Source organism: Calonectris borealis, chromosome 1, assembly GCF_964195595.1.
Source record: "Calonectris borealis chromosome 1, bCalBor7.hap1.2, whole genome shotgun sequence".
Classification (NCBI taxonomy): Eukaryota; Metazoa; Chordata; class Aves; order Procellariiformes; family Procellariidae; genus Calonectris; species Calonectris borealis.
The window spans coordinates 1,182,928-1,205,247 of NC_134312.1; the positions used below are offsets into that span (position 1 = coordinate 1,182,928).

The 22,320-nt window shown below is 72.6% G+C and overlaps 2 protein-coding genes across 6 annotated transcripts; one reads left to right on the plus strand and one right to left on the minus strand.

Moving 5' to 3' along the window:
* Window positions 1-625: 625 nt before the first annotated feature.
* LOC142078075 (uncharacterized) lies at window positions 626-3,032 on the plus strand. The gene is made up of 4 exons (XM_075140605.1): window positions 626-638; window positions 1,737-2,222; window positions 2,394-2,582; window positions 2,665-3,032. Exons 1-4 carry the CDS (start codon window positions 626-628, stop codon window positions 3,030-3,032), a joined length of 1,056 nt encoding a protein of 351 aa, XP_074996706.1.
* A 1,399-nt stretch (window positions 3,033-4,431) lies between these two features.
* IMPDH1 (inosine monophosphate dehydrogenase 1) lies at window positions 4,432-20,557 on the minus strand. 5 transcript variants are annotated; one of them, XM_075141373.1, is made up of 15 exons: window positions 20,502-20,557; window positions 18,468-18,566; window positions 17,377-17,425; window positions 16,832-16,906; window positions 15,273-15,347; window positions 14,982-15,188; window positions 13,496-13,583; window positions 12,705-12,904; window positions 11,417-11,507; window positions 9,786-9,881; window positions 9,501-9,644; window positions 8,524-8,668; window positions 8,307-8,450; window positions 8,144-8,227; window positions 4,432-5,018 (listed from the first exon to the last, which is right to left on the minus strand). In XM_075141373.1, the coding sequence occupies exons 1-15, from the start codon at window positions 20,519-20,521 to the stop codon at window positions 4,997-4,999; spliced, it is 1,539 nt and encodes a 512-aa protein (XP_074997474.1). In that variant the 5' UTR covers window positions 20,522-20,557; the 3' UTR covers window positions 4,432-4,996. The 5 variants fall into 5 exon arrangements, with proteins under 5 accessions (XP_074997474.1, XP_074997453.1, XP_074997445.1 ...); XM_075141352.1 differs by having other exon boundaries at window positions 14,982-15,185; window positions 16,832-16,933; XM_075141344.1 differs by having other exon boundaries at window positions 16,832-16,933.
* Window positions 20,558-22,320: the final 1,763 nt, after the last annotated feature.

A 22,320-nucleotide genomic window follows, 5' to 3' on the forward strand; every position in this document is an offset into this window, starting at 1 on the left:
GTGTCACCATAGTGGCCCCTCCGTGCTCACTCGTCTGCTCCCCACCCACAGATCTGGGGGGACCCTTCCCTGGGGCGCTGGGGCTTAGCACCCCCCCAGCAGGGGCTGCCCCCCCTCCCCCCCAGCCCTGGCCTGGGACCCTGGGACAGCGGGCATGGGGGGGGGGGTACCCAAGAGGGGACATCCACCTTGCACCCCCCCCATTACACCCCATCCCCCCCGCACAGCCCCACCCCCCACCCCATCTCAGCCCCTCCCCAAGGAGCCCGGGGGGGGGCACTGAGGACCATGGGGGCCCCCGGGGAGGGGACGGGGAACGGGGGATCCTGGGGGGGCTGGGAGGGGTGGTGGTGTGCCTCGAAACCGTGGGGTCCGTGGGGCTGAGAGTGGGAGTCCTGGGGACGAGTGGGGGGCTGGGGGGGGCCTCTGTCTCCAGTACTGGGGAGGGGGGGATGCTGGGGGGGTGGCAGTTGTCACCAGGTCACTGCTGTCCCCCGGGACCACACAGTGGGGTCGATGTAGCAATGGGGCATGGGGGGCTGTGGGGGGCATGGGGGGCTGTGGGGGGACACGGGGTGCCATAGGGGGCTGGGGGTGGCCATGGGGGGGGGGTCTGTGGGGGGCCATGGGGGGCCATGGTGAGCCGTGGGGGCCATGGGGGACCGTGGGGGGCCGCAAAGGGCTGTGGGGAGCCGCGGGGGCCCGTCCCCATGCCGGCAGCCGTGGCGCGGTGCCCGCTGGCGTTGTGTAAGGCGTTTTGTAACCGCGGCCTGGCCTAATCCCGGCTGCTGCCGGCACCGCCTGGCACCTCCCGGCACCCGCACCGGCATCCAGCACCGGCACCCGCACCGGCACCCATCACCGGCACCCATCACCGGCACCCAGCCCGGCACAGCCAGACCCCGGCACAGCTGGACTCCACCAGCTCAGCCGATGCCCCCGCACAGCCGGACCCCCAGGCACGGGCAGACCCCCCCAGCACCGCCAGACCCCCATGGCACACCGGACCCCCCGGCACAGCCGGATCCCCTGACAGAGCCGGACCCCCTGATGCTGCCAGACCCCCCCGGCACAGCCAGTGGCCCCAGGTCAGCGTGGGGAGGGGACACGGTGACCGTGGGGGGCCAGGGGGGGGCTGGGGGAAGCTGCAGGGACCTGGGTGCCCCCGATGCCCCCCCAGGGACCCAGCCCGTGATGGGTGCCCCAGGGTGGGGGGAGATGCTGGGGAGGGGGGTGTACGGCCCCCCCCAGGGCAGGGTGCATTGGGGGGGGGTCCAGCCTGGGGGGTACTGGGGGGCTGGGGCACATGGAGGGGGGACAAGGTGGGCAGGGGGTCCCCAAGTGCCTGCGGGACATGGGGGGGCTGCCTGCAGGGTGCAAATGGCCCCATGGTGTGGGGGGGGTCCCATGGAGGGGGGGTTCCCATGGAGGGGGGTGTCCTGTGGAGGGGGGTTCCCATGGGGGGTTGTCCCATGGTGGGGGGGTGCCAGCCAGTCCTGGGGCAGCACGGGGGGGGGCAGACCCTGCCCGGGGGCGACAGGGGGGGCAGCGGGATGGGGCCCCCCTCCCCATCCCCCCGGGTGCTGGTGCTGCCTGGCAGGACTCCGGGGTCCTTCAGTTGGGGGGGGGGGAGTCCCACATTTGGGGGGGTCCCCTATTTGGGCAGGGTCGCCCATTTGGGGGGGTCCCCCACATTTGGGGGGGGGTGTCCCACATTTGGTGTTCTCACATTTTAGCGGGGGGAGGTGTTCCACATTTGGGCGGTCCCACATTTGGGGGGGATATCCCACATTTGGGAGGGGGTCCCACATTCGAGGGGGTCCCACCCCCCCGCCCTGTCTCCCACAGGGAGGATGAGGAGCAGCACTGTGCCCCCCCTCTGCTGCCCCCCGTCACGGTGACGTCCTTCTCGGGGACCATCCGCCTCTACAGCAGCGCCACCGGGGGGTCCCCCCCGCCACCCCCCGGCAAACCCCTGCTGCTGCTGCTGCCCTGGCTGGGGGCGCGGGCGGGGGGGCTGGCGCGGTACCTGGCGCTCTACCTGCGCCACGGCGTGGACGTGCTGGTGGTGGGGACGACGGCGTGCCACGTCCTGCGGCCGCGGCAAGGACGGCGCCTGGCGGGGCGGCTGCTGCGGCTGCTGGACCACGGTGGCGATGGTGGCACTGGTGGTGGTGGCGGCGGTGGTGATGGTGGTGGTGGCATCAGTGGCGGTGGTGGCGGTGATGGTGGCGGTGGTGATGGTGGTGGCAACGGTGGCAGTGGTGGTGGCGGTGGTGGCGGCAGCGGTGGTGGCGGTGGTGGCGGTGATGGTGGTGGCGGTGGTGGTGGTGATGGTGGCGGTGGTGGCAATGGTGATGGTGGCGACAATGGTGGCAGTGGTGGCGGTGGCGGTGGCAGCGGCACTGGCCTGGCCACCCGCCCGCTGCTGGTGCATGCCATCTCCGCCGGCGCCTACACCTTCGCCCAAGTGCTGCTGCTCCTGCGCCACCGGCCCCAGCAGTGCCAGCGCCTGGCACCGCGCTTCCGCGGCATCGTCTACGACAGCCTGGTGACCGGCGGCTTCGGGGACATGGCGCGGGGTGAGTGTGGCCCGGGGGGGGATACCCAGCATGGGCGCACCTGGGGACCCCCGCCGGCACCGACACGGCTCTCTCCCCGCAGGCATCGCCGGCGCGGTGGGCACGCCGGCCCTGCGGGCCGTGGCGCACGCTGGTGCCCGGCTGTACCTGTGGGTGCTGGGGTGCTGGGGGGGCCAGGAGTACGAGCGGGCGCGGGGCGCCTTCGCCAGCCCCCCCCTGCGCTGCCCCCTCCTCCTCTTCTACAGCCTGGACGACGCGCTGAGCCGGCCGGCGGCGCTGCGGGCGCTGCTGCGGGGCTGGCGGGCGCAGGGCATCCGTGCCCACGCCCGGGGCTGGCCGCGCTCCCGCCACGCCGCCCACCTGCGCCAGCACCCCGCCGAGTACCGCCGCGCCCTGCTCGCCTTCCTGCGCTCGCTGGAGGGGCCCCCCCCGCCCAAGGCCAGGCTCTAGCGGGGGGCACCCCACCCCACCCCGGGACGGACGGACGGACGGATGGAGTGCCATGACCAGCCCACGCGGGACCACGAGGTCATGGGGCACCGTGGGGCCGCTCTGCGCCCCCCACGTCCGGAGCCCGGCTGGCTGCTGCGGTGGGGAGTGGCAGGGGCGCAACGCTGCGCCGCGGTGTGCAAAGACGCACCCGTGCTGCGCCGGCAGGGTGCAAGCCCGTGCCCACGGCGTGCAAGACTGTGCCACGACGTGCAAACCTGTGCCACAGTGTGCAAAGACATACCCGGGGTGTGCCAACTTGTGCCACGGCGTGCAAACCCATGGCCACAGTGTGCAAACCCGTGCCATGGTGTGCAAACCTGTGCCACGGCGTGCAGGCAAGCATGCCCACGGTGTGCAAGGCTGTGCCACGATGTGCAAACCCATGCCACGGCGTGTAGGAGAGCATGCCCACGGTGTGCAAGGCTGTGCCACGGTGTGGAAAAGCATGCCCACGGCGTGCAAGACTGTGCCACAATGTGCAAACCTGTGCCACGGCGTGTAGGAGAGCATGCCCACGGCGTGCAAAGCCATGCCACAGTGTGCCAGGCTGTGCCACGGTGTGGAAAAGCATGCCCACGGCGTGCAAAGCCGTGTCATGGTGTGCAAGGCTGTGCCATGGTGCAAAGACACCCCCGTGTGTGCCAACTTGTGCTGTGGTGTGCAAGCTCATGCCCACGGTGTGCAAACCTGTGCCACAGTGAGGAAAAGCACGCCCACGGCGTGCAAGGCTGTGCCATGGTGTGGAAAATCATGCCCGTGGCGTGCAAACCCGTGCCACGGTGTGCAAGCCCATGCCAAGCGTGCAACACTGTGCCCCAGGTGACAAAGCTGTCCCCAGGGTGTGCAAGGCTGTGTCACAGCCTGCCAACCCGTGCCAGGGCATGCCAAGCCATGTCAGGCTGTGCCATGGCGGCAGAGCCGTGCCAGGCTGTGCCAAGCCGTGCCACAGAGCATGTAAGGCTCTGCCATGTGTGCCGCGGTGTGCCAACCCGTGCCGCGGTGTGCCAACCCACGCCACGGTGTGCCAACCCGTGCTGCGGTGTGCCAACCCCTGCCGCGGTATGCCAACCCCTGCCGCGGTGTGCCAACCCCTGCCGCGGTGTGCCAACCCGTGCCGCGGTGTGCCAACCCACGCCACGGTGTGCCAACCCCTGCCGCGGTGTGCCAACCCGTGCCGCGGTGTGCCAACCCCTGCCGCGGTGTGCCAACCCGTGCCGCGGTGTGCCAACACCTGCCGCGGTGTGCCAACCCACGCCACGGTGTGCCAACCCATGCCGTGGTGTGCCAACCTGTGCCACGGTGTGCCAGCCGGTGCCCGGTGCTGCCCGCGCGGGCGGGGGGACAGGCGGGGGCGGTGCCGGATGCTCCATTACTTTATTAATACCTGGATACAGCGCGGTGCCGGCCCCGGCGCCCCTCCCCCCCTCCAGCCTGCCGGGGGGGCCGCGGGGCGGGGGGGCCCCCTGGGGGGCGGGGGGGCTGCTGCTGCCCCCACAGTAACCCCCGGCTGGGGGGGGACGGGGCAGCCCCCCCAGCCCCCCCCCGCGCCGGCAGGGAGTCCCGTCGGGGGTCGGGGGGGGCCAGTCCCTTCCCCCGCGCCCCCCCCAGCAGGAGCAAAGTGGGGTTCATGGGGGGGGGGCAAGCAGCGGGTGCTACGTCCTACCCAGCCCTAGAGGGTGCAGCACCCCGGGGCCCCCCAAAAGCCGCGTGGTCCCAGGTGGGTGCTGGGGGGGGCAGGCGGGGGGGCCCCGGCAGCCCCGTGGCCGTGGGGTGCCGGCGGGGGAGGGGCTGGCCAGGGGTCCAGCCCGTAGTGCAAAGCCAGCCCCGGCGGCGTCCCGGCGCGGCACTAGCGGCGGCGGTGGCGGGGGGCCGGGGGGGGGCCGGCGGGGGCCGGGCGGGGGGTCCCGGCGCGCGGCCCCTCCTCAGTACAGCCGCTTCTCGTAACTGGGGGGCAGAGGGAGGGGGGGTGAGCGGGGGGGGGGGTCCCGCACCCCCGGACCCCGCGGTTGTCCCCCCCCCCCCCGCTGCCGCCGGCACCACGTCAGATCCTGGCTGGGAAATGGGGGGGTGCCCCCCCAGCTCCCTGAGCCCCCGTCTCCATGTGGGGGGTGGGGGGCTGCGGGTCCCCCCATCACCAGCAGCCCCCCCCCGACCCTGCCTGCCCCCCCATCACCCCGCGGCCCCGGCGGGAGGGGGGCGCGAGCCGGTACTTACGTGGCAGAACCGTAAAGCTACGGCGGCGGCATGGGCAGGAAAGAGAGAGAAGGTTACACGGTCACCCCGGCCCGGCACGCGGGACGGCAACCCCCCCGGCCCCCGCCCGGACGCACCAGCACCGGCACCGGCACCGCGATCCGGCCAAGCCGCCTGGTACCAGCACCGGGATCCGGACAGACGTCAGCACCGCGCTCTGACCCTGCGACCTGGCACCGCACCGTGCTCGACCGAACCTCCTGGCGCCAGCACCGGCACCACGCTCCGGCTGAGCCGTCCGGCACCGGCACTGCGCTCGACCGAGGATCCTGGCACCGGCAGCTCCAAGTCACCGGGCTCCAGGACCGTGCTCTGACTGAGCCTCCTGGCACCGGCACCACCCGGCACCAGCACCATGCTCTGACCAAACCGGGCTGGCACCGGCACCGTGCCGTGACCGAGCCACCCAGCACCAGTAATGCACTCTGACCGGGCTGGCCACCAGACCTGGGATCCTGGCACCACGCTCCAACCGAGCCGCCCAGCACTGGCACCACGGTCCAGCCAAGGCACCCAGCACCGGCACCGTGCTCCAACTGCACCGCCCGGCACCGGCACCCTGGCTCTGTCCCCGCCGAGGCGGACGCCTGGCGGCCGGTGAGGACGTGCCACCCCGAACCGCTGCCCGGCTTCACCCCGAGCGGTGCCGGCAGCACCACGACTGCCCGGGCCTGACCCGGCCTTGTCTGGGCACGGCTCATGGAGAGTATGGCCGAGGCGGCCAACTGGCCAACCAGCATCCTGGTCAGCCGACCCGCCAGCCAACCAGCATCCTGGCCAAACAACCAGCCAACCAAACAGCATCCTGGCTAGCCAACCACTCAACTAACCAGCCAACCAACCAACATCCTGGCCAACCAACCAGCCAACCAACCAGCATCCTGGCTAACCAACCAGCCAACCAACCAGCATCCTGGCCAACAAACCAGCCAACCAACCAGCATCCTGGCTAACCAACCAGCCAACCAACCAGCATCCTGGCCAACAAACCAGCCAACCAACCAGCATCCTAGCTAACCAACCAGCCAACCAACCAGCATCCCGGCCAACCAACCAGCCAACCAAACAGCATCCCGGCTAACCAACGAGCCATCCAATCAGCATCTTGGCCAACCAACCAGCCAACCAACCAACATCCTGGCCAACCAACCAGCCAACCAACCAGCATCCTGGCTAGCCAACCAGACAATCAACTAGCCAACCAACCAGCATCCTGGCCAACCAACCAGCCAACCAACCAGCATCCTGGCTAGCCAACCAGACAATCAACTAGCCAACCAACCAGCATCCTGGCCAACCAACCAGCCAACCAACCAGCATGCCGGCCAACCAACTAGCCAGCCAAGCAGCATCCTGGCCGAACAACCAGCTAGCTAACCAACCAGCCAACCAGCATCCCAACCACCTGACCAATCACAGCCAATCAGCATTCTGGTCAGCCAACCAGCCGGCCAACCAGTAACCCAGCCAACCAACCAACCAGCACCTCAACCAGCTGACCAACCACAGCCAACCAGCATCCTGGCCAGCCAACCAGCCAGTTGACCAGCATCTCAACCAGCCAACCAGCATCTTGGCCAATGAGGCAACCAACCACAGCCAACCAGCATCCTGGCCAGCCAACCAACAGACCGACCCGTATCCCAGCCAACCAACCAGCACCTCAACCAGCTGACCAACCACAGCCAACCAGCATCCTGGCCAGCCAACCAGCATCTCAACTAGCCAGCCAACCACAGCCAACCAGCACCGCAGCCAAGCAACCAGCAGCCAACCAGCAACCGGCCACAAGCCCGCCACCCAACTGGCCAACCAGCTCCGCCAGCCACAAGAAGCCCCGCCCCCTTGCACAAGCCCCGCCCCCTTGCACAAGCCCCGCCTCCCCACGGACGCCAAAAGTGCTGCACCGTCTCGGGGGGGACCGGGAGGAGAAGCCCCCGGTGCAACCGGGTGCCACCCAGGCGGGGTGGGCTGGGGGGCCGGTGGGTGCTCACCCCCCGCTCCCGGTGCGGGCACCCCACGGGGTGAATTAAAGCAACCGCTGCCCCCAGCCCGCACCCCGACTGTCATTGGGGGGGGCAGCACTGACCCCGGCTGGGGGTCTCCCCTGGGTGCAGCACCCCCTCCCGCCCCGTGCCTCGGGCCCCCAGCACGGCCACGCCAGTCCACACCCGGCACCGGGGCAAGGGGGGGCCAGGGACCCCCAATACTCTGCACTGGGGCAATGGGGTGTCAGGGACCCCCAATACCTGGCACTGGGGCAATGGGGGGCATGGGACCCCCCCCCAGTACCCAGTGCTGGGGGAATGGGGTGTCTGGGACCCCCGTACTGGGTGCTGGGGCAATGGGGTGCCTGCCCCCCCCCAGTAGCTGGTACTGGGGCAATGGGGGGGTCTGGGACCCCCAATACCTGGTGCTGGGGCAATGGGGGCCATGGGACCCTCCCCAATATCTGGGCAAAGGGGGCCCTGGGGCCCCCCATACCCAGAACTGGGGCAATGGGGTACCCAACCCACCACTGCACCCGGCACTGGGGTAACTGGGTGCCCCCCATACCCGGCACTGGGGTAACCATGTGCCCCCCCATACCCGGGGCTGGGAAAACCAGGTGCTCCCCCCATACCCGGTGCTGGGGTAACTGGGTGCCCCCCCATACCTGGCACGGGGGTAACCGGGTGCCCCCCCCATGCCTGGCACTGGGGTAACCGGGTACCTGCCCCCCCCTCCCCGCCCTGGGGGGGGCACAGGAGCCGGATCTGACGTGGTGCCTGCCGCAGCGTCCCCGAGCCCCCCTGCCCCGCCCGTCCCCCACTTACGAGTGGAGCCCGTGGACCCCCCCCTCGATCTGCGCCGCCATGGTCCTCTTCTCGAACTTCAGCTCCCCCGAGTACATCATGGACCTGGCGGAGGGTGGCGGGGGGGGGTCGGTGGGGCCGGGTGACCCCCCCCCCTTGTCCCCCGTGTCCCCCCCCAGCTCACCGGAGCACGGAGAGGCTCCTGGCCCCGATGTCCTGGCAGCCGTGCTGGATCCCGGCGATCAAATAGGGAACGAACTTATGGATGGAGCCCTTGTCCTGGACGGAGCCCGAGACCCCCTGCGCCACCTTCACCTTGTCACCCTCGCTGGGGGGGCACACGCAGAGCGGGGGGGTGAGGGCTGGGGGTCAGGGACCCCCCCAGCCCCCCCGGGACGTACCTGAAGTAGCGTTTCTGGCTGCCGCCGCTCTTCTCCATGGCGTCGGGGGAGCCCATGCCGCGGTACTGCTTCAGCCGCACCCCCTCCGAGAAGAAGAACTCGCCCGGCGCCTCCGTGGTGGCCGCCAGCAGGGACCCCATCATCACTGCGGGGGGCGGCCGTCAGAGCCCCGGGCACCGCGGGGGGCACCCCAGGGTGGGCGCCACGGTGGGTGTGTGGGGGGGGGGACGGCCGTGAGACCCCCAGGGTGGGCACCATGGTGGGTGCTGGGGGGGGATGGCCGTGAGACCCCCAGGGTGGGCACCAGTATGGGCACCCCGGGCACCCCCCCAGGGTGGGCACCATGGTGGGTGCTGGGGGGGGATGGCCGTGAGACCCCCAGGGTGGGCACCAGTATGGGCACCCCGGGCACCCCCCCAGGGTGGGCACCATGGTGGGTGCTGGGGGGGGATGGCCGTGAGACCCCCAGGGTGGGCACCATGGTGGGTGCAGGGGGGGGGATGGCCATGAGACCCCCAGGGTGGGCACTAGTATGGGCACCCCCCAAGGGTGGGCACCATGGTGGGTGCAGGGGGGGTGATAGCCATGAGACCCCCAGGGTGGGCATCACTACGGGCACACCCTCTATGGTGGGCACCACAGTGGGTGTGGGGGGGGCAGGTGTGAGGCCCCCAGGGTGGGCACCACGGTGGATGCAGGGGGGATGATGGCCATAAGACCCCCACAGGGTGGGCACCCCCTCCATGGTGGGCACCACTGTGGGTGCGGGGGGACAACGGCCATGAGACCCCCCCACGGCGGACACCACGATGGGTGCAGGGGGACACTGGCCACGGGACCCCCAGGGCGGGCACCAGTCTGGGCACCCCCTCCATAGTGGGCAGCACGGTGGGTGCAGGGGCGTGATGGCCGTGAGACCCCCAGAGTGGGCACCACCGCGGGTGCCCCTGCCCCCCGAGCCCCCCCCCCCCGCTCACCGGTGGAGGCCCCCAGCGCCAGCGCCTTCACCACGTGCCCCACGGTGCGGATGCCGCCGTCGGCGATGACGGGCACGCCGAAGCGCCGGGCGTACTCGGCCACCTTGTAGACCGCCGTCCCCTGCGGCCGCCCGCACGCCATCACTGCCGGAGAGGGGTCAGCGCCCGCCGGGGCACCGCGCCGTGCCGGGGGGGGCACCACGCCGTGCCGGGGGGGGTCACGGTGCCGTGCCGGGGGGGGGGTCACCGCGCCGTGCCGGGGGGCGCCGGGGCAGTGCCACGCACCTTCCTGGGTGATGCAGATGGAGCCGCAGCCCATGCCCACCCGCAGCGCGTCCACGCCGGCGTCGATCAGGTTCTTGGCCTGGGCGGCCGTCACCACTGCGCGCGGGGGGGGGCGCCCGCGCCGTCAGGCACCCGGCGGGACGGGGGGGACCCCGCTCCCGGGACAGCCCCCCCCCCCCCCAGCACCCCGGTTCCTGCAGCCGTGACCCACGGCACCCCAGTCCTCCCCCCAGTCCTGCAGCTCACCCCGCTGCACCCCAAACCCCTGCCGCGTGGCACCCCCATCCTTCCCCCACCCTGCACCCCACCCCGCGGCACCCCAAATCCCCGGCCCATGGCACCCCAGTCCTCTCCTTGCCTTGCGTCCCGTTGCACCCCAAACCCCTGCCCAGCTCCCCGCCCCATGGCACCCAAATCTTTACCCCATGACACCCCAGTTCTCCCTCCACCCTGCACCCCACCCCATGGCACCCCAATTCCTTGCCCTGCAGCACCCCCATCCTCCCCCACCCGGCTCCCCACCCCATGACCCCCCAATCCTCCCCCTGCCGTGCACCCCACCTCGCGGCACCCCATCCCCTTGCACCCCACCCCCCTGTCCTGCTCCCCGCCCCATGACACCCCAATCTTCTCCCTGCCTTGCATCCCGTTGCACCCCAAACCCCCACCCAGCTCCCCACCCCACGGCACCCCAATTCCTTGCCCTGCAGCACCCCCATCCTCCCCCTGCCCTGCTCCTCACCCCATGACCCCCCAATCCTCCCCCTGCTGTGCACCCCACCTCCCGGCACCCCATCCCCTTGCACCCCACCCCCCTGTCCTGTCCCCGCCCCACGACCCCCCAACCCCAGCCCCAAGCACCCCACGCCCCTGCCACATGGCCCCCCCGTGCCCCCCGCACCCCCCTGAGACCCCCTGCCCCACGGCCCCCCCCTGCCCCCCTGTGCCCCCTGCACCCCCCTTGAGACCCCCTGCCCCACGGCCCCCCCGTGCCCTCCTGCACCCCCCTGCACCCTGCCCCACCACCCCCCTGTGCCCCCTGCACCCCCCTGCCCCACGGCCCCCCCGTGCCCCCCGTACCCCCCCCACCGCCCTGCCCCCCGTGCCCCCTGCCCCCCCCTGCCCCATGGCCCCCCCCCGCCCCCCTGTGCCCCCCTGCACCCTGCCCCACCGCCCCCCTGTGCCCCCTGCACCCCCCTGCCCCACGGCCCCCCCCTGCCCCCCTGTGCCCCCCGCACCCCCCTGAGACCCCCTGCCCCACGGCCCCCCCGTGCCCTCCTGCACCCCCCTGCACCCTGCCCCACCGCCCCCCTGTGCCCCCTGCACCCCCCTGCCCCACGGCCCCCCCGTGCCCTCCTGCACCCCCCCCACCGCCCTGCCCTCCGTGCCCCCTGCCCCACGGCCCCCCCCTGCCCCTCTGTGCCCCCTGCACCCCCGTGCCCCCCGCACCCCCCCCCCCACGGCCCCCCCGTACCCCCCCCACCCCCCTGCCCCATGGCCCCCCCCGTGCCCCTCCACCCCCCTGCCCCCTGCACCCCCCCGCCCCACGGCCCCCCCGTGCCCCCCACACCCCCCCGCCCTCCTGCCCCCCGGCCCCCCCCCGTGCCCCCCGCCCCCCCGAGCCCCCTCACCGTTGCCCCCGACCACCTGCAGGTCGGGGTACTTCTGCTTGATGTAGTGGATCATGCTGACCTGGTAGATGGAGTTCCCCTGCGACGAGTCCTGGGGGGACACGGGGGGCTCGGCTGGGGGGGGCTCGGCTGGGGGGGGCTCGGCTGGCAGGGGCACAGCTGGGGGGGGGGACACGGCTGGGGGGGGGGGGGCACGGCTGGAGGGGCATGGCTGGGGGGGCTCGGCTGGGGGGGACACGGCTGGGGGATCACAGCTGGGGGGGGCTCGGCTGGGGGGGGCTCAGCTGGGGGGGGCTCGGCTGGGGGGGACACGGCTGGGGGGGACACGGCTGGGGGGGCTCGGCTGGGGGGGACACGGCTGGGGGGGACACGGCTGGGGGGGCTCGGCTGGGGGGGGGCTCGGCTGGGGGGTCACAGCTGGGGGGTCACAGCTGGGGGGGGCACGGTGGGGGGCACTGCTGGGGGGGACAGGGCTGGGGGGGGCACGGGGTGGGGCACAGGTGGGGGGACACAGGGGTTGGGGGGGGGCACAGCACGGGGGGGGCAGGGGTTTGGGGAGCCATGGGGTGCAGGGCAGGGGAGGATTGGGGTGCCACGGGGCGGGGATTTGGGGTGGGGAGCAGGGTAGGGGGAAGATTGGGGTGCAGTGGGGCAGGGATTTGGGGTGCTGTGGGGTGCAGGGCAGGGGGAGGATTGGGGTGCCATGGGGTGGGGATTTGGGGTGCTGCGGGGTGCAGGGGAGGGGGAGGATTGGGGTCCCATGGGGCGGGGATTTGGGGTGCTGTGGGGTGCAGGGCAGGGAGAGGATTGGGGTGCAGTGGGGCAGGGATTTGGGGTGCTGTGGGGTGCAGGGCAGGGGGAGGATTGGGGTGCCATTGGGCGGGGATTTGGGGTGCTGTGGGGTGCAGGGCAGGGAGAGGATTGGGGTGCAGTGGGGCAGGGATTTGGGGTGCTGTGGGGTGCAGGGCAGGGGGAGGATTGGGGTGCCATGGGGTGGGGATTTGGAGTGCTGTGGGGTGCAGGGGAGGGGGAAGATTGGGGTGCAGTGGGGTGGGAATGTTGGGGTGCAGTGGGGGGGAAGCCGGGCAGAGGTTTGGGGTGCCATGGGGCGGGGATTTGGGGTGCTGCGGGGTGCAGGGCAGGGAGAGGGTTGGGGTGCAGTGGGGCAGGGATTTGGGGTGCTGCGGGGTGCAGGGCAGGGGGAGGACTGGGGTGCCGCGGGGTGGGGAGCAGCCGCGGGGGGGTGCCCGCCCCCGGGCGGGGGGTGCCCCCGCCGCCCCCCACCCACCAGCACCACCAGGTCGACGCTGGCCTGCACCAGCAGGTCCAGCCGGTACTTGTCGTCCTCGCGGGTGCCGATGGCCGCCCCGCACAGCAGCTGCTTGCGGGCGTCCTTGGAGGCCAGAGGGTGCTCCCGGTTCTTCTTCAGGTCCGTGCGGGCGATGATGGCCACCAGCTCGTCACTGTCGTTAACGATGGGCAGCTTCCCTGGGGGGGGGGACGACACAGAGGTGACGCCAGGGATGGGGACGGGGGGACATGGGGGTGACCCCAAGAGATGGGGTGACGTGGAGGTGACCCCAGGAGATGAGGACAGGGGGACACAGGGGTGACCCCAGGGATGGGGACAGGGGGACATGGGGCTGACCCCAGGGATGGGGACAGGGTGACATGGAGGTGACCCCAAGGGACAGGGTTACACAGAAGTGACCCCAAGAGATGAGGACAGGGGGACACAGGGGTGACCCCAGGGATGGGGACAGGGGGACATGGGGGTGACCCCAAGGGACAGGCTGACGTAGAGGTGACCCCAAGGGATGGGGACAGGGGGACGTGGAGGTGACCCCAGGGACAGGGGGACACAGAGGTGACCCCAGGGGCGGGGGACATGGAGGTGATGCCAGGGATGGGGTGACATGGAGGTGACCCCAAGGGACAGAGTGACATAGAGGTGACCCCAGGGGATGGGGACAGGGGGACGTGGGGGTGACCCCAAGGGACAGGGGGACAGGGGGGTGGCCGCGGGGTGGGGGTGACGCGGGGGTGGCCCCGGGGACGGCGGGGGTGCTGTCCCCGTACCCTTCTTGCTGCGCTGCAGGATCTCGTTGGCCTCTTTGAGGGTGACGCCGGCGGGAGCCACCACCAGGTCGTTGCGTTTCGTCATCACCTGCGTGGCCACCGTCACCCGGGGGGAGCGGGGAGGGGACCGGGGCCACCACGGGCTGCGCCCCCCCCGCACCCCCCCGCCACCTGGCCTGGGCCAGCCCGGCGACCTGCCCCTGCCCCACATCCCCCCCACGTCCCCCCCACCCCACATCCCACCCCCACTCCACGTCCCACCAACGTCCTCCGACCCCCCCCGCCCCTCCACCCCCGCCCTACACCCCCACACCCCCCTGCCCCATGTCCCACCCCTACCTCCCGCCCCTGCCCCACGTCCCCCCTGCCCCACGTCCCTCCCACCCCACATCTCACCCCTGCCCCATGCCCCCCCACACCCCACATCCCCCCCCCACATCCCACCCCTGCCCCACACCCCCACACCACACCCCCCTGCCCCACATCCCCCCCGCCCCACATCCCCCCTACCCTACATCCCATCCTTGCCCCATGTCCCACCCTGCCCCCCACCCTGCCCCTCACCCCCACACCCCCCCTGCCCCATGTCCCCCCCAATCCCACATCCCCCCCACCCCACATCCCACCCCTGCCCCACATCCCACCAACATCCTCCAACCCCCCCGCCCCTCCACCCCTGCCCCACACCCCCGCACCCCCCCACCCCACATCCCACCCCTGCCCCACGTCCCACCCTGACCCACACCCCTGCCCCCCACCTCTGCCCCCCACCCCCACGTCCCCCCTGCCCCACGTCCCCCCCCACCCCACATCCCACCCCTGCCCCACGTCCCACCCTGACCCACACCCCTGCCCCCCACCTCTGCCCCCCACCCCCACGTCCCCCCTGCCCCACGTCCCCCCCCACCCCACATCCCACCCCTGCCCCACGTCCCACCCTGACCCACACCCCTGCCCCCCACCCCCACGTCCCCCCTGCCCCATGTCCCCTCCAACCCCATATCCCCCCCACCCCACATCCCACCCCTGCCCCACGTCCCACCCTGACCCCCACCCCTACCCCCACCTCTGCCCCACACCCCCACGTCCCCCCTGCCCCACGTCCCCCCCAACCCCATATCCCCCCCACCCCACATCCCATCCCTGCCCCACGTCCCACCCTGACCCACACCCCTGCCCCCCACCTCTGCCCCACACCCCCACGTCCCCCCTGCCCCACGTCCCCCCCACCCCACATCCCACCCCTGCCCCACGTCCCACCCTGCCCCACACCCCTGCCCCCCACCTCTGCCCCACACCCCCACGTCCCCCCTGCCCCACGTCCCCCCCAACCCCATATCCCCCCCACCCCACATCCCACCCCTGCCCCACGTCCCCCCCAACCCCATATCCCCCCCACCCCACATCCCACATCCCACCCCTGCCCCCCACCCCTGCCCCCCACCCCTGCCCCCCCCCCCATTCCTACACCCCCCGCCCCCCCCACCTCGGCCAGGCGGGTGCCCTGGTCCCTCTCGGCGAGGAAGTCGATGTCGCGGGAGGTGACGATCCCCTCCAGCTTGCTGCCCATCCGCCCCGTCTGGGTGACGGGGATCCCCGAAAAGCCGTGGCGCAGCTTGGCCTCCCGCACCTCCCCCACCGTCTGCGTGGGGCTCATCACCACCGGGTCCGTGATGAAGCCCTGCTCGAACTTCTGGGGGGAGGGAGGCAGAGGCGGGGGGCAGGCGGGGGGGCGGGGCGGGGGGGCCGCCGCTTTGGGGGACCCCCCCCCCCTTACCTTCACCTTGCGCACCTCGTTGGCCTGGAACTCGGGGGTGCAGTTGTGGTGGATGATGCCGATGCCGCCCATCAGCTGGGGGGGGGGGACACGGGGGGTCAGCGGGTGCCCCCTGCGCTGAGGGGTGGGCACCCCAACGCTGCACCCCCAACCCACATGGGGATGGGCACCCTGACCCTGCACCCCCAAATCAGACAGGGGTGGGCACCCCAGCCCTGCACCCCCAATCTGGAAAGGGGTGAGCACCCTGAGCCTGCACCCCCAAATCAAACAGGGGTGGGCACTCTGACCCTGCACCCCCACCCTGCACCCCCAAATCAAACAGGGGTGGGCACTCTGACCCTGCACCCCCAATCAGACAGGGGTAGGCACCCCAACACTGCACGCCCAACCTGGAAAGGGGTGAGCACCCTGAGCCTGCACCCCCAAATCAGACAGGGGTGGGCATCCCTACCCTGCACCCCCAAGTCAGAGAGGGGTGGGCACCCCAACCCTGCACCCCCAACCCTGCACCCCCCAATCAGACAGGGGTGAGCACCCCAACCCTGCACCCCCAAACCAGAGAGGGGTGGGCACCCCAACTCTGCACCCCCAAGTCAGAGAGGGGTGGGCACCCCAACCCTGCACCCCCAACCCTGCACCCCCAACCCTGCACCCCCCAGACAGGGGTGAGCACCCCGACCCTGCACCCCCAAATCAGACAGGGGTGAGCACCCCGACCCTGCACCCCCATCCCGCGTGGGGACGGGCACCCTGACCCCGCAGCCACACGCCTGTGACCCCCCTGGGGGGGGATCCCCCCACCCTGCACCCCCACCCTGCACCCCCACCCGGCACCCATGTCCCCCAACCCACCCCTGGGGCTGGGCACCCCCCCCCTGCACCCATGCATCCCCCGATCCCCCCGGGGGTGCGCACACCCCCACCCTGCCCCCCCCAACCCACCTGCGGGTGGGCACCCCCCCTGCACCCATGTCCCCCCGCCCCCCAGGGGGCCCCCCTCGACCCCCCTGCGATCCCCTGCACCCCAGGGTGCCCCCCCTGGCGCCCAGAATCCCCCCCCTGCCCCCTGGGGTGCCCCCCCCACACCACAGGGTGCCCCCCCGCTCCCTGGTGTGCCCCCCCCACCCCCCAGGGTGCCCCCCTCGACCCCCTGCAATCCCCTGTGCCCTGGGGTGCCCCCCCCAGCCCCCAGGATCCCCCCCCTGCCCCCTGGGGTGCCCCCCCCCATGCCACAGGGTGCCCCCCCTGATCCCTGGGGTGCCCCCCCCACCCCCCAAGGTGCCCTCCTGACCCCCTTGCAATCCCCTGCACCCCAGGGTGCCCCCCCCAGCCCCCAGAATCCCCCCCCCCCGATCCCTGGGGTGCCCCCCCAACCCCCGGCGTCCCCCCCCGCCCCCTGGGGTGCCCCCCCCACTGCCCCCAGGGATCCCCCTTGGGTGCCCCCCGGGTCCCCCCCCACCCCCAGGGCCCCCCTCCGTCCCCAGGGTGCCCCCCCCATCCCCCTGCGATCCCCGGGGGTGCCCCCCGGGGTGCCCCCCGCCCCCCCGGTGCCTCACGGCCATGGCGATGGCCATGTCGGCCTCGGTGACGGTGTCCATGGGGGAGGAGATGAGGGGGGTCTTCAGGGTGATCTTGCGGGTCAGCGCCGAGGTCAGGTCCTGGGGGGGCAGGGACCCTTCTCCCTCCTGGCCCCCCCGCGCCCCCCAGCACCGGGGGGACCCCCCCCCCCCCGGCCCATGGGTGTCCCGGCAGCCCCCCACATCGCTGAGCCAGGGGGTGCGGCCCCCCCCACCCCCCCACCCCCAAAAATCCAGGGTGGCCCCAGGCCATGTTGTCCCACCACCACCCCGGGGGGGGGCACGGGGACGTCACCCTGGGGGGGGGCACAGAAATGTCACCCTGGGGGGTCATGGGGATGTCACCCCAGGGGGGGACGGGGACATCACCCTGGGAGGGTGCGGGGGGGGTACCCGGGGGGGCACGGGGATGTCACCCTGGGGGGGCACAGGGACGTCACCCGGGGGGGCATGGGGACATCACCCGGGGGGAGGGGCACAGGGACGTCACCGGGGGGGCCCCGGGCGGGGGGGCCAGGACTCACCACCTCATCCGCCGTGAAGTCGATGAAGCCGGGGAGGATGAGGAAGTCACTGGTGGGGGGATGAAGGGGGGGGGTCGCCATGGCTGGGACCCCCCCGCAGCCCCCCCAGCCCATGGGGGCACCCAAGCCGGCGGGGGGGCACCCCAGGGGGTCCCGTGGGGCTGGCGGTGCCCGGGGAGTCCTGAGCCCCCGGCCATGGGGCCGGGATGGGGACACCAAGGTGGGGTGGGGACACCAGGGACGGCCCCACGGGGACAGCGGGGCCTGGGGACCCCCGAGCACGGGGTGGCACCTGAGGTGGGGTGGGCACACCCAAGGTGGCCCCATGGGGACGATGGCGCCTGGGGACCCCCGATCCCACAGAGGCCATGGGGCTGGGGTGGGGACACCCTGGGTGGGATGGGGACACCCTGGGTGGCCCCACGGCGATGATGATGCCTGGGGACCCCTGATCCCATAGAGACTATGGGGTTGGGATGGGGACACTCAAGATGGGATGGGGACACTCGAGGTGGCCCCATGGGGACGATGGTGCCTGGGTACCCCTGACCCCATAGAGGCCATGGGGCTGGGAGGGGGACAGCAGAGCTGGGGTGGGGACACCCAAGATGGGATGGGGACACTCGAGGTGGCCCATGGGGACAGCAGTGCCCACAGAGCCCTGACCCCATAGAGGCCATGGGGCTGGGAGGGGGACACTGGTGGTGGGATGGGGACACCCTGGGTGGCCCCACGGGGACGATGGCACCTGGGGACCCCCGATCCCACAGAGGCCATGGGGCTGGGGTGGGGACATCCTGGGTGGGACGGGGACACCCAAGGTGGCCCCACGGGGACGATGGTGCCTGGGGACCCCCGATCCCATAGAGGCCATGGGGCTGGGGTGGGGACATCCTGGGTGGGATGGGAAGACCCAAGGTGGCCCCATGGGGACGATGGTGCCTGGGGACCCCTGATCCCACGTTGGCCATGGGGCTGGGCTGGGGACAGCAGAGCTGGGGTGGGGACACCCAAGGCTGGGGCCCCGCAGGGACGGGGGTGGGGGGGACCCCCAGGTGGGGGGCCAGGGGTGCCGGGGGGGTCACACGTACTTGTAGGTGAGGCCGTCGGAGGTGGCGAAGAGCTGCTGGGCCGTCAGCCCGTCCTCGGGCACGTAGCCGGTGCCCCCGCTGATCAGGTAGTCGGCCATGCTGTGGGACAGGGCGTGGCACCGGGACCCCCACCCGCACCGGGACCCCCCACCCGGGACCGGGACCCCCACCCAGGAGCGGAACCCATCCCCCATCTGAGACTGGGACCCCTCACCCGGGACCAGGACCCCCACCTGTGCCGGGACCCCCCCACCCAGGAACGGGACCCCCCCATGCAGGACCCCCCATCCACACCAGGACCTCCCACCCAGGACCAGGACCCCCACCCAGGAGCGGAACTCACCCCCCCACCCGGGACCAGGACCCCCACCTGCACTCCCCCACCCAGGACCCCCCATCCACACTGGGACCCTCACCCAGAACCGGGACCCCCCCACCTGGGAACCCCATCCACACTGGGACCCCCACCCAGGACCAGGACCCCCCACCCGGGACCGGGACCCCCACCCACACCAGAACCCCCCCACTGTGGACCAGGACCCCCATCTGCACCAGGACCTCTCCACCCGGGACCCCTCACCCACACCGGGACCTCCACCCAGGACCAGGACCCCCACCCAGGAGCAGAACTCATCCCCCAAGCCGGGACTGCGACCCCCATCTGGAACAGGGACCCCCCCCACCCGGGACCCCCCCCCAGGACTGGGACCCCCCCACCCACACCGGGACCCCCACCCGGGACCAGGACCCCCACCCGGGAGCAGAACTCATCCCCCCACCCGGGACTGCGACCCCCACGCGGGACCTCCCATCCACAGCGGGACCCCCACCCGCATCCCCACCTGGGCTGGCCGGGCCGGTCCCGCGAGGGGGGGGGTCCCGGTGTGGATGGGGGGGTCCCGGGTGGGGGGGGTCCCGGTCCCGGGTGGGGGTCGCGGTCCCGGGTGGGGGTCCCGGTATGGACGGGGGTCCCGGGTGGGGGTTCCCGGTCCCGTGGGGGGGGTCCCGGTGTGGATGGGGGTCCCGTGGGGGGGGTCTCGGTCCCGGGGGGATCCTGGGGCGTTGCGGTGCCGGTGCCCGCAGCGGCCCCGGCGCAGGGCGGGGCAGTGGGCGGGGCAGTGGGCGGGGCAGTGGGCGGGACCGCCCCGGGGGGAGGTGCCGGGACCGGCCGCCGCAGCCCCCCCCCTCCCAGCCTGCCCCAGCGCCTCCCAGTGCCCCCCCCGCCTCCCAGCAGCCCCCAGTACCACCCCAAGCCGCGGCTTCCCCAGCCCCCAGCGCCTCCCAGTAACCCTTCTCGCATCCCCCAGTAGCCTCCCACTACCTCCCCGCGGCCCAGTAAGCCTTCCCCATCCCCCCTCCCCACTGCTGCCCCACATCCCCCAGTAACTTCCAGGAAACCCCCCATTACAGCCCCCCCGGGCCCCAGTAACCCCCCAGTACCTCCTCACTGCTGTCCCCCCATGTCCCAGTAACCTCGCAGTACCCCCCCAGTGCTTCCCCCTCAGGCCCCAGTAACCTCCCAGTACCCCTCCACTGCTGCCTTCCCATTACCCAGTGGCCTCCCCATGCCCCAGTATCCCCCCACTGCTGCCCCGCCATGTCCCAGTAACCTCCCAGTTCCCCCCCCAGTGCTTCCCCCCCAAGCCCCAGTAATCCCCCAGTACCCCCCCAGGCCCCAGTAACCTCCCAGTACCCCCGCACTGCTGCCCACCCACTACCCAGTAGCTCCCCCATACCCCAGTAACCTCCCGGTATCCCCCCAGTGCTTCTCCCCCAGGCCCCAGTAACCCTCCAGTACTCCCCCACTGCTGCTCCTCCATGTCCCAGTAACCCCCCAGTACCTCCCCCAGGCCCCAGTAACCCCCCCAGTGCTTCGCCCGCAGGCCCCAGTACCCCCCCACTGCTGCCCCGCCATGTCCCAGTAACCCCCCAGTACCGCCCTACTGCTGCCCCCTCCATGTCCCAGTAATCTCCCAGTACCCTCCCATTGCTCCCCCCCCTCCCCAGTAACTCCCCCCGCGCCCCACCCGCTACCTGGGCTCCCCCTCGCCCATGGCGCTGAGCGCCGGAGCGGGGCGGGGCGGTGGGCGGGGCGGTGGGCGGGGCGGGGAAACCCCGCCCCGCCCACCGCCCCGCCCACCGCCCCGCCCCGCTCCGGCGGAGCCGCCCTGCGCCAGCCCCGCCCGCTGCTTCCCACGGCGCGCGCACGCCCCCCCACGCCACGTGCACACCCGTGACCCCCCTCGGCCCCACTGCACCCCCACCCCCCGCTGGGCCCAATCCGGCCACCCCCGGCTTTGGGGGCACCCCCTTTTTTTGGGTGCCCCCCCTCTGTTTTGGGTGCCCCCCTTTGCCTTGGGTGCCCCCACCGGCTTTGGGGGCACCCCTTTTTTATGGGTGCCCACCCCTTGTTTTGGGTGCACCCCATTTTTTAGGGTGCCCCACTAGCTTTGGGTGCCCCCTTTTTTGTGGGTGACCCCCCTTTGCCTTGGGTGCCCCTCCTCTGTTTTGGGTGCCCCCCCCCCCGTTCTGGGTGCCCCTTCAGGTGCTGCCCCTTCCCTTGGGTGCCCCCCGCCCCCCCTTCAGCTGTGCCCAGCACCCCACCCCACGCACACGGGTGCTGCGGGGACCCCCCCAACCCCCCCCCCGGGTGCTGGGAGCTGTTTGTGCCCCGTGGGGCTTCGTTACCCGCCCGCTAACGAGGCCCTGCGGGACACGGGCAGCAAAACAGCCCCGGCCTGCTCCTGCCTGCTCCTGCCTGCCCTGGCCTGCACCCGTCTTGCTCCTGCCTGCACCCTGCCTGCACCCGCATGCACCCTCCCTGCTCCTGCCTGCTCTCCTGCCTGCACCTGCTTGCTCCTGCCCGCTTCCTGCCTGCTTCTGCCTGCCCCTGCCCACGCCCTGCCTGCTCCTGCCTGCACCCTGCCTGCTCCTGCCTGCCCCCAGCTTCCTCCTACCTGCACCCTGCCTGTACCCAGCCTGCACCCGTCCTGCTCCTGCCTGCACTGGCCTGCCCTTGCCTGCACCCTGCCAGCTCCTACCTGCACCCTGCCTGCCCCTGCCTGCACCTGTCTGCACCCGGCTTGCTCCTGCCTGCTCCCTGCTTGCTCCTACCTGCACCCTGCTTGCACCCGGCCTGCTCCTGCCTGCACTGGCCTGCCCTTGCCTGCACCCTGCCAGCTCCTACCTGCACCCTGCCTGCCCCTGCCTGCACCTGTCTGCACCGGGCTTGCTCCTACCTGCACCCTGCCTGCACCCGGCCTGCTCCTGCCTGCCCCTGCCTGCAGGCAGGCGGGTGGGGGAGAGGCACTGCCACCCTCTTGGGGGAAGCACCCCCCCAGGGTCTGCATCCAGGGTGCAGGCAGGGGCAGGCAGGGTACAGGCAGGGTACAGGCAGGGGCAGGCAGGGTGCAGGGGGGTGCAGGCAGGGTGCAGGCGGGTGCAGGCAGGGTGCAGGCAGGGTGCAGGCGGGTGCAGGCAGGGCACAAGTGGGTGCAGGCAGGGTGCAGGCAGGCGCGGGCAGGGCATAGGCGGGCGCAGGCAGGGTGCAGGCAGGGGGATTAGCGCTGCCCGCTCCCTGCCTGCAATAACCGGCCCCCGCGGCGCAGGGGGAGGGTCAAGGCCGCGGCCGGACGCGCCGGTGACTCCCGGAGCCCAGCCCCCCCCTCCAGGGTCCCACTCAGCCCCCCCGAGACACCCCCCACGGCACAGCCCCCCACGGCACAGGACCTCCACGGCCCCCCACCCACGGCACGGCCCCCCCACGGGACGTCCCTCCCCCGCCCCCCCCAGCATAGCCCCCCACCCGGTCCCCCACCCACGGCACAGCCCCCCCCCCCCGGCACTACCCCCC

Bases quoted from the DNA above. Each gene is read 5' to 3' on its own strand.
- IMPDH1 (XM_075141344.1), bottom strand. From the start codon at position 20,521: ATGGGCGAGGGGGAGCCCAG. The intron at 18,567-20,501 runs GTAGCGGGTGGG...CCTGTCCCACAG, and splicing joins ATGGGCGAGGGGGAGCCCAG to CATGGCCGACTACCTGATCA. The intron at 9,645-9,785 runs GTGCGTGGCACT...CCTCTCCGGCAG, and splicing joins CATCTGCATCACCCAGGAAG to TGATGGCGTGCGGGCGGCCG.
- LOC142078075 (XM_075140605.1), top strand. The intron at 2,223-2,393 runs GTGATGGTGGCG...GTGGCGGTGGCG, and splicing joins CATCAGTGGCGGTGGTGGCG to GTGGCAGCGGCACTGGCCTG. The intron at 2,583-2,664 runs GTGAGTGTGGCC...CTCTCCCCGCAG, and splicing joins CTTCGGGGACATGGCGCGGG to GCATCGCCGGCGCGGTGGGC.